Genomic DNA, 17,101 nt, shown 5'->3' on the forward strand with positions numbered 1-17,101 from the left:
GGCGTCAGTTTCCTCAACGTAAGGGGACACGTCTTCATCTAAATTAAAGCGGACCATTAATTTGCCTTTAAATAAAAGTTAAATTATGGATCCAAAGTAGATGTGTTGTAATTTTGGTGCTTTTAGAAAAATACATATGATTAATATATCATAAATATAACTCGTAAAACAATGTTTAGTGTCGTTTATTTAGTATTGGGTGGGTTTAGCCGTTCAGGCTTCAGCTTGGTCGCCCGCGCTGGTCTTGTGTTTTGCAGTCGTGTCCTTTTCAGACGAGCGTCAGCTTTGTGGGATCTCTTCTCAAGTTTTGAGCCACACGTACTGCTGCTGCCCATTTGACGTGGACATCAGTCTGGAAGAGAGACTTAAGGTTTTTCAGTTCGCATCAGGACAAGTGAAACAAAATGGTAAGATCCTCAGTCCTTATTTGTTTTAACAGTAGCTAACTAAAGCTAAGCTAAGCAGCCCTGTGGCACCAATTCACAGCAGAAGTAACGTTTTTCTATCTGTTAGCTTGGGTGCTAACGTTAGCTCAGCATTTGTAGACGTGGCTGTGTTTTAGCACCTTAAAACCACCACATTTGAACCTGGTCCAGAATTAATAGCTTGTGTATATCTGTAAACACAGTTACTGGGGACTGTATGTCAACATTATATGTTGAAAGCATTGAACAGTGTAGACGCCTGAGTCAAGGCCTTTACCATCAGTCTGACATATATCAGCCTTTGCTATTCAGAATTAAATGTAAATTAGAAACCCAGGAATGATGTATCAGGTCCTTAATGCTCTGTGTGAGTGTGCATTTATGCCATATGTCTGTATGTGTGTATGTGACAGACAGACAGACAGACAGACAGTTGGTATAATGGAAGTGAACCCCATTACACTATATCTCAACTATGGTTTCTCTCTTTCAGCCTGGACCAGCAGCAAGTGCAACCAATGTTGGGGCGTCTGGCCGTTCCCCCAGTAAGACAGTGGCTCCCCGCGCAGCAGGCTCCACAGTCAGGCAGAGGTACGGACACACTGTGCTTGGTCAAACTGCATTCATCCAATATGAATAATACACACAGATGGATGACAATCAGGTAAAAGTCATGAAATGTTTCCACACAGTCCATGAGTGGGTCTCTGAAGGGCCTTGAAATAACATGGATTATGATATTACCCTCACGGCCCTTACACAGATGATTGTGTGCTGTCTCATGTGTTAGACAGCAGTCTTTACCATTGTCATCAACACATCCAGCAAGGTCTGGAAGAACTTCAGTGGGGTTCACAGACTTGTAGTGGCCCATCACTTTTACTAAGACACTTTCAATTCTTCTTACACTGTCACACAACCCTCTGCTCCACAAATTTACAGGCTACCACTGTAAAAAATGAAGCTATTGGTGGTCACTTTCCATCAAACATGAGAGATAAGTTGTGCAATTGTCTTGACCTCAACATGCTCCCCTAAATTGCTTTTGCAAACACTGTCACCACTGACCTCACCTGCCATGTCATCGTCCTGTAAAGGCTGATGGATGAATTTCAGATAGTCCTTCGCTGTATATTTGTGTGCCCTCTGTAGATTGGAGCAGCAGATAGATGTTGTACTATGGGCTTAATCAGTGTGTAATCAGAGGCTCACTGTCACCTCTCTCATTATGAACAGATACTATCACCCTCTTCATTACCTCATTAACCCCAGTTTAATCTCATCACATGAGTGAAGCAGCCATGAATCACATCTTTTTCATCACGACCTACTGTAGTTGGAGTTACACTCTGAAAAACAGTAAATAATGACAAATATTGTCATAATTTGCTTTATCAAAGGTCTCAAGATTCTTTTGAGTTACTTCACGGTTAATTTTATATAAAGTTTGGTAAATGTTGCTGTGAGCATAAACATCCATCTGAGAAACTATGAGAATGAGATATGTTTCCTCATACAAATGCTGATCAGTCTTAACCATGGTTACTTAAATGTGTGTGTGTGTGTGTGTCTTTCACAGGAAAGCTACCAGCAGTGGTACACGCAGCGGTGGCAGGACCACATCAGCTGGCACTGGTGGCATGTGGCGCTTCTACACAGAAGACTCACCAGGCCTCAAAGTGTAAGTGCAGCTAATAAAAGCAGCTAGTCTAAAGCAGTGAAGTGCCCCCTCACCCCCACCACACACCGTAACATACACACCTACAACAACAACACATTTCTCTTCTGTATTACAACTTACATCTGTTCAAAAGTACACATGCACACGATTTCTGACACTCTCGCTCCCATTAAGGTCATTTATGTTCATCAGGAGGAGGGATGTCTAATGGCAGGAAATTGGGCAGACGCGCTGCTGCGGTGAAACAAATCAATTTGATGAAGTGTGTGTCCATGTACGCTCACTTATGATTATGTGTGGTAGGAAAGTGCATGTTTAGAAAATTCTTCACCTCCTAAACTTCTATTCAGCTGCATCCTCACCCCGAATATTACAGAAGGCATCCTGTCTTGTGGCCATAGCCGGCCTCGGCTGATCGATGGCGCTGTGGTGGTTATTGAGTGCGTCTCTCCAGCAGTCGAAGGAGGGCAGACTCGCCATACAGTGCTGTATATCGAGTGCATGTTTGTTTCTGCGTTAGATGCCGGCCTCAAAGCTTCATTAAAGGATCCACTCTGAAAGGTCAACTCAATTACAGCCTTCTGACAGGGGGAGGAGGGGGGCCGCGGAGGAGATGGTTGGCATGGCAATGCTGCTACTTAGCGATGCACCCCATCACCCCACCCCCCACCCTCCACCCCCCCACTCAGTCCCTCCTTGACAGATGAGAGCCCCTCCTTGTTTCCGAAGCTCATCAATAAAATCAGCCACTCCACTAAGACTCTCGCTCTGGTTGGGGTTACAGCAAATGATGGGGTTTTGTGTGTGTTAGTGTGTGTGTGTGTGTTAGTGTGTTAATCGGTGTCTCTCTTTGTTGCGACAGTGGCCCGGTGCCAGTGCTGGTGATGAGTCTGCTCTTCATCGCTTCAGTCTTCATGCTACACATCTGGGGGAAGTACACCCGCTCTTAAGACCCACCTGACGACCCCTGACCCTGCAGCTCGGCTTCTTAACACATTGGACCTGGACCAAACAAGAAACGAACAACAACCTTACGTCCCTTGTTCCCTCCTCCTCCGTCATTACAACACACAGGCACACAAACTGGATTTTTACACAACCATCTCAGTACATGATCTTCATCTGATTTTGGTAACCACCCTGCTGTCTTTTTTCTTTTGTCCACTCATATTTTGAACATCTGATTGGGTGATGGGGAGGAAGCCATGTGGCCATCCCTCTAAGCAGCAGCAGCAGCGTGTGGTGCCTTCACTGCTGCATGAAGGTTCAGTGCTGTGCTCAAAGACACTGTTATTTTCAGGCCATCAGCAAACATTTCTCCTTCTAGCCTGAAGTGTATTTCTTTCTTTTATTTTTGTTAACAACATTTGTACAAAATGTAATTGTAATATTGTACAATAAAAAAAGTAAAAATCAATGTGTTAATTTTGTGAGCCATGTATTTTGTGTTGTCAGACAGGGGGGAAAAAAAGTTTTGCAATCATATTTTTAGTGACAGATGAGAAAGTGCACTCATCTCATTTATGTAATCTCCTGCAACCATCGGACTGCTTCCTGAAAAAGCGTTTACCACCCTCTGTTTCATCAAAGATTCTACCGTGGATGGTCATGCTTTGCGACAGAACAATGAGATATACTATGAAAGAAACACATAAAGGTTTCAGCATCATTGATGGTTCAGACAGCCAGCAACTTGCAATTTATTTGACTGAGGTTTTGGCAATACCTCACTCAGTAGTCCTATCAATGACCTTTTTTTCCATATGTTCAACCTTAACAGGCACCTAGAATTGCCTGTAACGCTTGCCTAAATGTAATATAGCGTAACTAACATAATTGTCATTCTAATTCCACATGTTAGGCTTAACAAGATTATTCAGCATACTCAACACTGCAGGCTATATGACCATATATCTACATGAGCATAGACTTGTCTGAACATACGCTATGGGGCCCAAAATGTGAAAACACTTTTTGAATAAGAAAACGCTGTAAACCTTATAGTTTGCCTGTGTGAACGTGTTAACTCTGGAAGAGGTTTAAAGGCAGTGCTTTCTAGTAAGAGCTGCCCTAGGGTGCAAAAAGGTAAAATAAAGGGGGGAAAAAAAGAAGCTTTAGTCTGAATTGTGTCAGTCACTCCATGTAGCATACATAATGCAGGACATTAGAAGCTGTATTGCCTACGTCTGATGACCTTAAAATTGACGGCCATATATAAACTGTGCATTACTTCTATTTCCTCATGACTGTCCATGGAAATCTGGTTTACTGTGTCTAGGGCTAGAGCGACCAGCTGATATAGTAGGAAACCGTATACCTGCATATACACTAAGCACAATGACATTCTTTGTTTAATGATTCTCAGAGACGGATTAAATCAGTTCTTTTGTGTTTAAGCAAATTTTCTTTCACTTGTTCGTGCCAAAAAAAAATTTTGGAATTTCTTCTAACGTCAATCCAAAAAAAGGATTTGCATAATCATCATTTGCATATAGAATCATCCTGCCCGCACTTAAGGTTTCCTATAGTCACTGAAAACCTGTCTGGAGTGTTTGTCATCTGAGTTAAGTGCCAGGTGTTTTTCCTCCTTCTCCTGAGGGGGGCACTGCAGACTATTTTCTGAGTATCACTGGCTCGGAGGATATCAGGCGTCTTGCTCTCTCTCATGCCTGCCTGGGACAGGGACAGCTTTGGGCACATGTTCTCAGTGGTGATTTTTTTTTTTCTTACAAAACCAAATACTGTGTGGTGTACATTGAACAATGTTGCCTCCAGAAAATTCTATTTGACAATCAAGAGCTTCAAAATCAGACTTAATGTTTATGTCACTGGAGGAGAGTGATGAGAAAAAGACTGAGTATGTTTACATCAAGGTAAAGGGTTTGATGAGGCAAGAAGAATTTAAAACATTGAGTATATTACAGTGAACGCTGCTGTGCGAGCTGCATCCGGCTGGATGTTTTGCAGTGTAGCTTTGGTCCAACCTGCATCACCAGGTTATCTGTGTTGAATATGAAACCACCAGCTGGCATGGCCTCTGCTTGTGTGTGTGTGTGTGTGTGTGTGTGTGTGTGTGTGTGTGTGATCTTGTACCTTGTGTTAAACGTAGCATTCGGATCCTGTTCATTAATTTATTCTGTTGCTATGGCTCTGCTTTCCCACCGGCTTCCAGTGTTCGTGGCAGACTCAGGCACTACTGCCACATCACTCTCCCTCTTGTCCCTGTCCTACACACACACACACACACACACACACACACACACATACATACACTCTACAACTCCACGACCCAATTCACGGTGGCACAACACGGCACTGAGCCAAAATAATTCAACATAACAATTAAATATGAAGGAGCTGTGGTGAAGCGGCCCCTCAGTGTACAGGAGTCAAACAGGCCCAGGCAGCATGTGGAGCGCTGTGACCCTCCACGCTGCTGCAACCTGTAGTTCCCAACTCCTCTTGACATCATATATGCAAGTCAACTCAGTGTCTCGTCAAAGGGTAGAAAATATATATATATTCAATTTTCTATTCTGGGAGCAGACTCATCAGTTTTTGTGTTTTGGCATCAATAATGCTGTTAAATCACTCAGAGGTAAAGATGTATTAATGTTGTTTTTTTCTATCCTGCTTTTCTCTGTGGTCCTCTACTGTAGTTTGCAGTTGTTTTTTAGATGTGTATAAATGTGAAGCTCACTTTACTTTTAGAAATATTTTTGAAAAGCTGTATTTATCATGACAAGGGCAATTTAAGAAATAAATGACTGGATCTGAGTTGTGTGTGACTACTGTTCTCTCCTTGATGTTAGCTAGGGCTAGCCAGTAAATCATACAGGGCAACACAGAGAAAAAACTTTTCACCCAAAATCATGAAATCAAATAACAAATTTGAGATTTAAAAAAAATCCACAAGGGGATTAGTTAATGCTCCAATCTGACCTCTGAAGTCAACTCACTGGTTTCTGATCAGTTCTGAGGAAACACTGCAATGACTACAAGTGAATGAATAATTCCCCCTGCACCTGAGATTATTTGATGAAATGTGTCTGGATTCATATTCATTGCCACTATCAAAGCTGCATCAGAAGAGATTTCATCGACATGCATGTTACCACACACGCAAACACTTAAATACCAGATAACAGTTTGTCTCGTGGAAAGAAAAAAAAGACAGGAGTGAGAGAAAGAGAGAAAATAGAAGCTTTCTTCAGAGCTCTTCCTCCCTGTGTCTTTTTCAACAGAACCCATATCCTGTGAAGAAACCGCATACTTTTTAGAAGGGATGGCCCCTTACATAGACACAGATCAGCATGAACATGTGTGCACACACACACACACACACACACACACACAGACTTGAGAAATTTGAAAATAGGTCACATGTATTTTCTGTTCTACATGACACATGTTGCTCTGTGGTTCAAAATGAAAGAGAAACAGTTAAACTTTCTCTCTCTCTCACTCTCTGGCTATGTCACTCTCTCACTCATCCATCACCACAGCTATCAGGACATCAGATGCAGCAGGGGGCCTGTGGTTTGAAACTCTTCCTTCTATGCAGAATATTCCTGCTTTGTATGAGTAAGAGAACCCAGTCTTGCATGCACGCATGTCAAGTATGTGTGCGTGGTTTTGAACAGATCACACGGTTGGCAAAGCGTGCAATGAATGGACAGACGAGCGGAATCGATCACCCCTCACTGACCAAGCGCGTCCTCAGGGATGTCCTGAAAAATGAGGGCTGGTGGGGCTGTAGGGACACCTGTGATAGGGTCTATGTTGTGAAATGGAAGAAATGCTGTTTACAGGCTTATCAGTAAGATATGTGTGTAACATCATATGCTGTAGTATGTAAACACTGGAACCCTGCAATGGATGCGTCATGTATCATGAGTTTATTGTATGCTTTACTTGGAAAATTGTGACCTACATTAAGTCTTTATTGTTAAAGAAATATTATTCTACCTTTTATTGTTAAATGGAGTTTACTTTACTAATTCCTATATGCTTTATTTCTTTTGTTGTAAAATTTACATTGTTATCCTCTTTACTTTTTTTTTTCCTTGTGTCCTACTTCTCCAGCTACCTCTGGAAAACAGTTATTATTTTATTTATTTAAAAGGATCCCCATTAGCTGATGCCAATGGCACAAGCTAGTCTTCCTGGGGTCCGAATACCTTACATCAAAAAGAGATGTAAAAAACATATCACATTTTCAATATCATATCAGTCAAATAGACATCTTAATACATGGTGTTTGCAGTAATACTTACAACAGCACATTGGTGCTGTGAAATCTTACATTTTACGCCTTACATTTGATTGCATTTAAACAAGTTGGTAGTAGTCTTAATATCAGTCAGGAACAAAACTGACGGGACGAAACAGGGATAAGATATTATACTTATATCATCATAATAAATTGTATATGATTTATACCAGTGTCTTAAACTTCTACAAATAGTTACTGCTACTTTTGTCCCATGGGTCAAAACCCTGAGGCAGAGTTCACACATGTTTATTCATGATTATATGTGCTCATGCTGGACCGGTTGTTCTGGTCATAAGACCAGTGATCAGGCAGTGATTACTCAGTAAAATAGCAGCCAATTGGTGCAACACTCTTCATGGCCAGCGACCAGTAGCACAGACTGATCTGCTGAGAGGTGAGAGCTTGTTCACTGTAAAATAATCTGACTCCATATTCTGCCATCCAGATCACATGGTCACTGTCATATGTCCCGTTATGTGGGTCACGGAGGTCGGAGGGAGAGGGGACACAGAGAGAAAGAAATTGTGAATGTGTGTGTGTGTGTGTGTGTGTGTGTGTGTGTGTGTGTGTGTGTGTGTGTGTGTGTGTGTGTGTGTGCGCGCGGGCCAGCTGGAGGCTCCCTGATCTTTTTGGACTTAGATGACTTAGATCCTCTTTCAGACAGAAATTCTGACCTGCAGCCAAAGCTGAGTCTGCATCTATCAGTACTTCTTCTCACTCTCTCTCTTTAATCCTCTGTGTGACACACTCACCTCGTGCTTTATGCATGAAAGATGAACGGTGTGAAGTCCAAACAACAAAGTCTCAGTAACTGCTTATTGCTTATACGGCTTATATAATCTGCCCATTATGTATAAGATAATAATTTAGTTCTAGTAGAAACATGTGTCAGAAATCTATGTGTAACCTCGTAAAAGTCTACTCGCATTGTTAAAATATTCAAATATAATGATCTATGTTGATAACAGAACATTCACAGTGACAGAAGAGGTGATTTGTGCCTTTAGTTACACTATTTAAACCATTACTGTAGTATTTAAACACACAACACACTGATGGCTGGACTGCCCGTCGGTGTCAAAGGTCAACTTCACAGTCATCAGTTCAAGCGTTAAGAGTTTTATGTGTCTGTATCTGCACTGTTCACAGACTTACACCCATTCAAACAAATAACAGACAGATACTGTTAGACATTAACCAGTAATTATGCTTGGTCTTTTCCTAAACATTAAGTAGCTGGGCCACAAAAACATAATAATAATAATAAAATTATCACGCAACCACAATTTCCAGTATCAAGTTCATTCAAAATTCTTGCAGCAGCTGTGTTTGTCAAAATGTCATATAAGAATGAGTCTAGACAACTGCGAAGTCTTTAAACTAATTCAGTTTGGATGTTTTCTGAGATGTGATTTCCATGGTGTTGCCACTCACTCTCATGCCTTTTCTGGGTATTGAATCATTGGTGGAAATGCATACAGGTTTGGCCATATATTTTATAATAGTTTGCAAAATAATATTGAAGTGGAGAAAAACTCATTGTTTGTCTCAATGTGAAATAATGTTCAGAGTACAGTTTAAACCTAAAAGGTTTGATTAGATTTTTTTTTTTTTAATGACAAATATACAAAGCATTTGTCTTTTTAAGACATAAACTGATTAAAATATTAAGGTATCACAATAAAGTTAAGCATTGTTCAACAAATGCATCAGGTGGGTCTAGTGTGTTGGAGGTGAACTGAAGGATATGACCATGAAATAGAAGAGATACATAAAGGAAAACAGAGTAAATAAAGAGAGAAAAGAAAAATGTACAAACAAAAGAAAAACTGCCAAGACAAGAAACTATTTATAAATAGAGAGACAAGTCAAATATAAATGGAAATTAACGCCTTGAAGAAGGATATAGCTTCAACGGCTGAGGTTAAAAGCACAAAGGAAAGAAAACAAATATACAGAGTTGAAAGAAATAGAGCAGAAACAAGGGGTGAAACAAAGAGAGGAAGAAACACAAGGCGCTGGAGAAAGAAAGCTATGAATAACTACATGGAAATGGAAACAAGTGGAGACAGTCATGGTGGGAGAAAACCAAAAGAAATTCAACAGGTCTAGTGATACATGTAAAGAATTTAACAGAATGGAACAATGTGGAGGCTCAAGTAAAGACAAAGATGAGAGCTGAATAAAACCTTAAAGGAGGAGGAGAGGAAACTGAATACCACAGTTGTTCTTTTTCATGAGAAGACGACAAGTGCAGGCGAGGGATCGGTTAAAAGGCAAAACTCAAAAAAGTTGCTCAAACCGCGTGTAAACAGCAAGTGAAATACTATATCACACAGTCAACGATATATAGAAAAATATGCTGTAAATGCCAAACCAGAGATAGTCTTCTGTGTGTGTGTGTGTGTGTAAACGTGCTGAAGTGTGTTTGTGTGAGTGTGTGTGTGTGTGTGTGTGTGTGTGTGTGTGTGTGTGTGTGTGTGTGTGTGTGTGTGTGTGTGTGTGTGTGTGTGTGTGTGTGTGTGTGTGTGTGTGTGTGTGTGCGCGCACCGGGGGACCTACGATAAGGAGAATCCCGGGATGGAGGCCATGTTGGTCCCAATGACCTTTTCACACACATCAGGTCTAGTGATGCTCCGTGTGACTGCCACAGGCATGCAGGGCCAACTGGGTTGTGATGTCATAAGCATGTACCCCCTGCCCCCTCCCCTCCCCTCCCCTCCCCTCCCCACTCCTCACTTTGTACCAACCTGCAGAAGAGCAGATCAGACTGGACCCGCAGGGACATGCTGGCCAGGGCCGGACTAATTTAAGGGAGGTGTGTGTGGGGTGAGGGTGGGGGTGGGGGTGGGGCGGGGTGAGGAGGGTGACACCGCTGCACTGAGCATCTCAGGTGTCAGCCTTGTGCTTTCTAATATTAAAGACACTTGGCCCGTGTGCGCGAGAGTGTGTGTGTAGTGTACCCATGTGTTTGTAAGCGTGTTGTTTATGTGCAGTGTATTTTTAGGCGACTGTATTTTCCACTCCTTGTGCAGCTCTCCAGGGCAGCGACAGAAGGGAGAGGTGAAGCTGGGGCTGGGCTGCACATGAATCTGGGGATCACCTGGCCTTTTTGTAATAAGATCATTATATATTGATGTAGTTTGAAAGATGTTCTGAGCATACTTGTTTGTGTCATCACATGATTCTCTGCAAGGAGTCTTTTCTGGTTTTCATGCTTTCATTCAGTCAAAAATAATTCCAAAGTATCAGTAGTCCAAATAATGATGCACATCCTGTATGTCTATGGATATTCTCATTCATCCAGGTCATTGTTATCTTTGGGAAACAAATTGAATCGAAGGCAACTGGACTTGTATTCGTCTAGGAAGTCGTTTCGCCTCTCATCCAAGGGGCTTCATCAGTTCGCAACGCATCAGTCTGACTTGAGGAGATGCACAGCCTGGTTTTTATTATAAGTTTAAAAGCTTTTATTTCTTGAATTCTGAGTCTTACTTATCGGTCTATGCTCCTAAATCAAATGCTTCCTACATTTCATCATTATACTAAAACATCATTCTCCAATCCATATCCTAAATGTGAAAGAATAATAATGAGGTGTATATGCGGTCAGTGGCAAATACTCAAGACCTGGCTAAATGTCCTGCAGATGTACAGAATGGGAAAAAATATAATCAACTTCTTTCACTGTCATTCATTGTTAGAGTTGTGACTTTAACAGGGATGTTCAGGCTTGGCATCGGCTGAATCTATTGTGTATACTGTGATTGTATGACGTTAAATATTTAGTTTGCCTGTGAGGACTGCTGGCACGGCAAATATTATTGTGTGTGGGTGTGCGCGTGGGTGTATGCATGCATGAATGTATGTCTGAGTGTGTGTGTGTGTGTGTGTGTGCGCATCTGTCTATGGTTGTGTGGGGACATTTTTAAGACCTGGTTTTAAGGTTTGGGTTAGATCTCAGTGTGCATGGCATGTCTGAGTGTGTTTGTATGTACTGCTGCTGTAACTTGTGAATTTCCCCGTCGTGGGATGAATAAAGGCATACTTTATTTTACTTTACTTTACTGTATCAGCTGGGTGTGGTAGATGATGGTTTACTGTATCTCTATTATTTATTTTGAGATCTTGCATTAATAACTGTCAACACTCAGATTATCTTTATTTCTCTGTGCACGATGCCAAACAGCTTGTAGATAACAGACGTGGCAGCTTTGTGGAATCTGATTTCATAAGCTTTCCACACAATGGCTGGCAGAGTCACAGGGCTGATGAGTGAGGAAGGCCGTCAAATACAATGCAAGCCGCGTTCAGTCACATGCCTGATGGACAGATATGGGACATGACGCTTTTTGTATAAACTTGTATAAACTCATAAGTTATAAATGATTTAATCATCTCCCTCAGCTGCCACCATGCTCACTATTCAGCTCAGTTCAACAGCTAGAGAGTTTAATTTTGATTTAAACCTAAAATACTAGATTTTTTCTTGGTCACTTGGGGGCAGTGGACACAAAGTGTGACAACGCTGCTGACATATGGTGAAATTGCTGCTGTTTTAGTATTCAGCTGTGGACATTGAGACCAAAACAGTGAGTTGAAGGATGATGTAGAGGAAGAGAAACTAGATTCAGGTGATCTCTGTGGATTCAACACTCTGTCATGAAAGATATTAATTAAAGCAGCAATAACTGAGTCATCGTGACATGTCTTTGTTGGCTCCGGGAACTTCTTTCTCAACCTACTCATTTTACTCGCCAATTTCTTCTTATGCAAATGAGATAATAACAACCTGCAATCATTTTACAACATTGTAAAACATCTAGTATAACCACCTTATCACAGCAATTGTTTCTTTTATGTCATTCAATTTGCATATAGTGGCTGCCTGATTTGCACATAGCACATGTTTTTTGGTTAAAGGTATATTCCTTCCTCCTGGGCATGTCATTGCATGAATCATGTGTCCGATTGAATGTATGCGTGATTGTGCCAGGTGAGACTACATTGTGGAATCCTAAGTGTTTAGGGAGTGGTTGATGTGTAGGCTATTATTTAAAGACGGATCTTGTGAATTTAAAGCTGGTGTCATTTTAAATATCATAGATACGTATAGCTACATGTTTTATGAGTTTATTTGTTTATTTGGGACAATACATTGGTACATCTAATTAAAGTGCAATAGATGCAATGCATGTAGGACTCCTATTTGTGGCTAATTTCAGTCGGTGTTCACTGCATTTTGTCCTGAGCTGCTTCACATATGCAGAGGCAGAGCACACTTGTGCAATTCTCTATCAGACAATACTTTCATTCATAATATTTATTCAAATCAGCAGCACTTCTTTAACCTGTGGCTGTGATCAGACAAGCAACAACTCCAGTCTTGAACCGGTGCCCTGAACTTACACAATGTTATGTAAGCCTCTCCTTCTGCACGTGAGATTTAAGAATTTGCATATTGGTCCGTCGGTTTTCAGTTTCGTTTCATGGCTACTTTGCATTAAGTGAGCGCATGAGGAAAGTCTGTACTAGTATGTGCTGTATGAGTGTACAGGTTGTTCAGGGTTAGATGAAGTTGTAGACGCACAAGGAGCACATACTGTACAACCCCCCAACCCAACCCCCACCCCTCAGCTTCATACCTGCTGCAGGTCTGAGCAAGGAATTCCCCCATAACTCAACTGTAAATCAGGATAAGTGCATGGGAGTGAGTGAATTTCGGGAAGTGGGGTGGTTTCTGTGCATTTGCGTTTGAATTCTGAACGCTATGCATGTGTATGTATGTATGTGATCGGGCCTCTATCACAGCCCCTGGTGATAAACAGCATAATAACATAGTGGCAGGCCTATCCTTTAATCCTGCTTCTCCTAAAGCCTCAGGGTGAGGTGTGTGTTTGTGGGTGGGTGGTGTGTCAAGGAGCGACCTGATTGGACCTCTTTCTTTCTTCTCGTTCATCTGTGTTTACCTGAGAGCTCTGAACTGCTTCCTCAGTTCATCCTCACTTTCACTGAAGTGAAAATAGTGCAAAACTGTTAAATGCTCCTTTAGCATTCATTTGCCAACCTTACTTCATCCCAGAATATTATAAAAAAAAGTACAAAAATAGTAATTTCATTACGCAGAAAAACACAAACTGGAGATAAAATAATTTAATGAAAATTTAATGAAAAACATCTGATACAGGATATAAATCCTCTACATCAGACTCAAATAAATAACAACATACAAAAATTAAACACAATTATACCAACCCATACATAATCACTAAAATACATATAACAGAATAATCTTCAAAAACCTCAAGAAAACTACAAAAAAAAAGAGAAAGAAATGCCGAGTACATAAGTAAATGTACTTAGTTACGATCCACCACTGCCTCCCTGCTCCTCGCCCGTTCACCTCACCCACTCTGGGCTCCTGCTTCCCCCCCGATGTTCACCAGTTGCTCGCATGAATAAATGGATGAAAAGAAAAACAGGTAAAACAAAACTCCAAGACACAATCTGCAGGGGGAGAAAAATGCAGACTTGCAGATTCTTCTCACAGAGATTTGTCACGGTGAATAACTGATGAGCGAGGGACAGACAGTAAACATGAGTAAACACGATGGTGGCACGGGTGTGTGTGTGTGTGTGTGTGTGTGTGTGTGTGTGTGTGTGAGTTGTCAGCACTGGACTTTAGCTGTTTTTCCATGTATTATGAAAGAGCGGAGAAACACAAGGAAACACAGGAGCTTGTCTTGTTTAGCAGGCATGGTGTTATTCTTTTATGAGGGCGTTTCATATTGATGATTCTGTTGTGAGTCAGTGATTTATGGCCAAACGGAGATAACTTTGATTCAACTTTATGATTCAGGAACTTAACAGTGACCTTTTGCAAACTTTCATTTGAAACCTTTCACTAAGAGACTGGATTAGTCGCAGATTCACAAGGTTACAAAGAAATACATGCAAGTGCTAGAGTGCGTGCATGTGTGTGTGTCTGTGGCTCTGAGGAGTGGTGGATCCAGGTTGTCATCAGATGTCACGTTTAATATTGTCGCATGGCCACTGGAGCTCTATTATTCATGAGATCAATGCCGAGATTCACCCAGGCCTGATGCAGGACAACCTGTCCCCCTCAGGCTCTTCCCCGCCATCCCTCCATCTCCACATCCTTCCATCGTTCCTCCTCAATATTTCTCAGAAGATTATTTTCCCCCTCACTGTGCTCTTCTTTCTGCTGAGATTGAGTCGTGAGGGTTTGTGAACATGAAAACTGAGAGTGTTCACCTCAAGGGATGACAGCCAGTGAGAGACAGCAGGGCGGACACCAGTGCCTCCGACACCTCCACTGACACTGACAGAGCTGCAGAGCCAGAGGCAAAACAGCGGAGGAAAGAGGGGGGGAAAGGCGCAAGAAGGGGGAAGGAAACAAGGTGATAGGACGCAGTGGTGCAGGGATGGGTGAGTGTCAGACGTCCAACAATGACCAGAGGAGTGTGAATTTGTGCTACATGTCCCATACTGCGTTTGAAATCGTCCCCAGGACACTAAATCACTTTCACATTTTCTACATAACACACATGTAGTATACTCAATAATTAGCTGTACACTGAGCTTTCAGACATTTCAGACGTAACTGTCAGGTGTTGTTATAGAGTGCCAGAATTGACTGAGCTAAAAGTAATTCATATGAACACGACACATTTCAGTTCTTCCTTTTTTTTTCTTTTTATGCGTGCTTAATTATAGACAATAAAATGACCAAAAGTAAATATAGATCAGTTGTTACACTATTAAAAAAATTCAACTCTTTTTTAAAAATAATTATCATTATTATTTCAAGTTCATTCAGACTTGAGTTGTACGTAATGGAGTCAATTGGAAATCTCTTATTCAAATGGAAGAGAGAACAATGTGGAATATAGCAGTCAATCCCGATTGCCCTTTTCACAAATCCTCCAACACACAACATGCAACAGTTCCACCCACACACACACAAACATACACATTTGTATTCTTCCATGTGGAAAATATGACTGGTGTGCGACAGGGAAGGGTGGACCATCCACGCATGCCGCCTGATACCTCACAGATCCATCAGTTATGCAGGCTTTAAAGCTCAACAACCATAATTATCACACAGGAAACAACACACAGATGTACAGGCAAGTCTTGTACCTGAACTCAACCCCTCACTGACGTTAGCAACAGCACAGCTCTCAGATCAGTTCTCAGAAACTGAGGCGGCTCAATAGAACTCAGTTAACACAGAACTAATTTCTAGTTGGAGGAATAGCAATGTTTTCCCCCCAAAAAAGAAGAAAAAAACCTTCCCATTGAATTACACCTGCAATCATTCTAAAAACATATTAAAGGCCATTTGCACCCACACAGCTGCTTTCTCTTATTCTGGCTGATTTGGCTGAGCTGAGCTGTACTCTTACTGTATTACATAGCCAGCATTTAATGTGCCCTCACTGTTTTTTTTTCTGAACACAATTGAGTCAATACACTAAATGTACTGAGATCAAATATCCAGCTCTGGTCATGCAGCATCTCAACTGTAATTGTATGTTGCACAAGATTTCTTTCAGCCCATGCCATGTGTGGCATATGTGCTTTCAAAACTGCAGATTAAAAAGGCCTCAAAATGTCCAAATCATGTACCAACCTCATCACTTTGTTATGTTTCCCACAAAAATGCAAATGATAACAGACTAATCCAGTGGAGATAAGCCTTTAATAAGATCTCTGTTCCTCCTGTGTGTCCCATCAAATGTGTCAGCGTTTCATAGCAACTTGTAAATATTTTAACCGCTTTACCCCTGAGAACTACAACTCAGAGGCCCAGGGAACTACAGCTTCCACGGAGAGGCAACAATGTGTCTGCGTGTCAGTCGTCTCGGCCGTGACGTCCCTGTGGGCGTGCGTACGCGCCGGTCTGAGCTGCCTGTGCGTGGACGCCCGATCGGTGATGTCAGCACACGGGGCTGCGGCCGTGGTCAGCGGAGTCGAGGTTGAGGCTTGGGACCGTGTGGAGCTGCAGCAGCTGGAACTGACTCCCTAGGGAGAGCTGGGAAAGTGGCCACAAACCTCCCCCCAAAGGACTCGGCAAGACACAGATAGGGGACGACCCTGACTGCAGCATGTTATTAGTGGATGTATTGTGATGCTGTTCTCTCTCTCTGTGCGCCACATTGTTCTGCATATAGTCTCTAAAATCATCTTGTGTCTGTGTGCATGCGTTTGTCTGTATAACGCACAGGAAGCAGGAGTGACGCTCTTACACCACCCACCATAGATGTTACCCCCAACCCCTCTTGGTCCTCCAACACACACATGGAAAACTACCATAGAGTTGTCCTGTGGTTGTACTGGCCGGTCGGTGAGTATATCTACTAACACACAGTGGCTCAATAAAGGCTGAGTCAGGACACAGTGGTCTCTGTATGTGTGTGTATCTGTGTGTTTGGGGACAGTGGAGACATGATGGCAAAGCAAAGTGGTTGTAAACACACTCACATGCTTCTCTCCTGACACGTGTGAGGATAAACATTGATTTCCTTGACTGACGTTAACACCCTGTTGAGTAAACACACACCCTAACTCACACAACTGCAGCGTACGTACGACGGCTCCTGCACACTCAGATGCCTACAGGCACCTCAGCTCCGTCTACTGTCGTCTGGTTAGCGGCGACAGGCCCAACAAACAGCGCCAGCTCAGGGTTCA

General features: G+C 42.0%; 2 protein-coding genes across 2 annotated transcripts in view; one reads left to right on the plus strand and one right to left on the minus strand.

Annotated features, from left to right (window-relative positions):
• alg2 (ALG2 alpha-1,3/1,6-mannosyltransferase) overlaps nt 1-17,101 on the minus strand; it is a 36,659-nt gene that overhangs the window by 5,354 nt on the left and 14,204 nt on the right. The window lies entirely within an intron of this gene.
• On the plus strand, nt 314-3,519 carry sec61b (SEC61 translocon subunit beta). Its single transcript, XM_085802174.1, has 4 exons — nt 314-407; nt 919-1,016; nt 2,005-2,106; nt 2,969-3,519. Exons 1-4 carry the CDS (start codon nt 405-407, stop codon nt 3,054-3,056), a joined length of 291 nt encoding a protein of 96 aa, XP_085658300.1. The 5' UTR covers nt 314-404; the 3' UTR covers nt 3,057-3,519.

The sequence above is a fragment of the Trachurus japonicus genome, chromosome 16 (genome assembly GCF_045865225.1).
Source record: "Trachurus japonicus isolate A0001 chromosome 16, Traja_1.0".
In the NCBI taxonomy this organism is placed as follows: Eukaryota; Metazoa; Chordata; class Actinopteri; order Carangiformes; family Carangidae; genus Trachurus; species Trachurus japonicus.

Excerpts from the sequence above, each read along its gene's own strand:
- sec61b (XM_085802174.1), top strand. Across the intron at positions 1,017-2,004 it reads GGCTCCACAGTCAGGCAGAG|GAAAGCTACCAGCAGTGGTA; the intron begins GTACGGACACAC and ends TGTCTTTCACAG. Across the intron at positions 2,107-2,968 it reads GACTCACCAGGCCTCAAAGT|TGGCCCGGTGCCAGTGCTGG; the intron begins GTAAGTGCAGCT and ends TTGTTGCGACAG.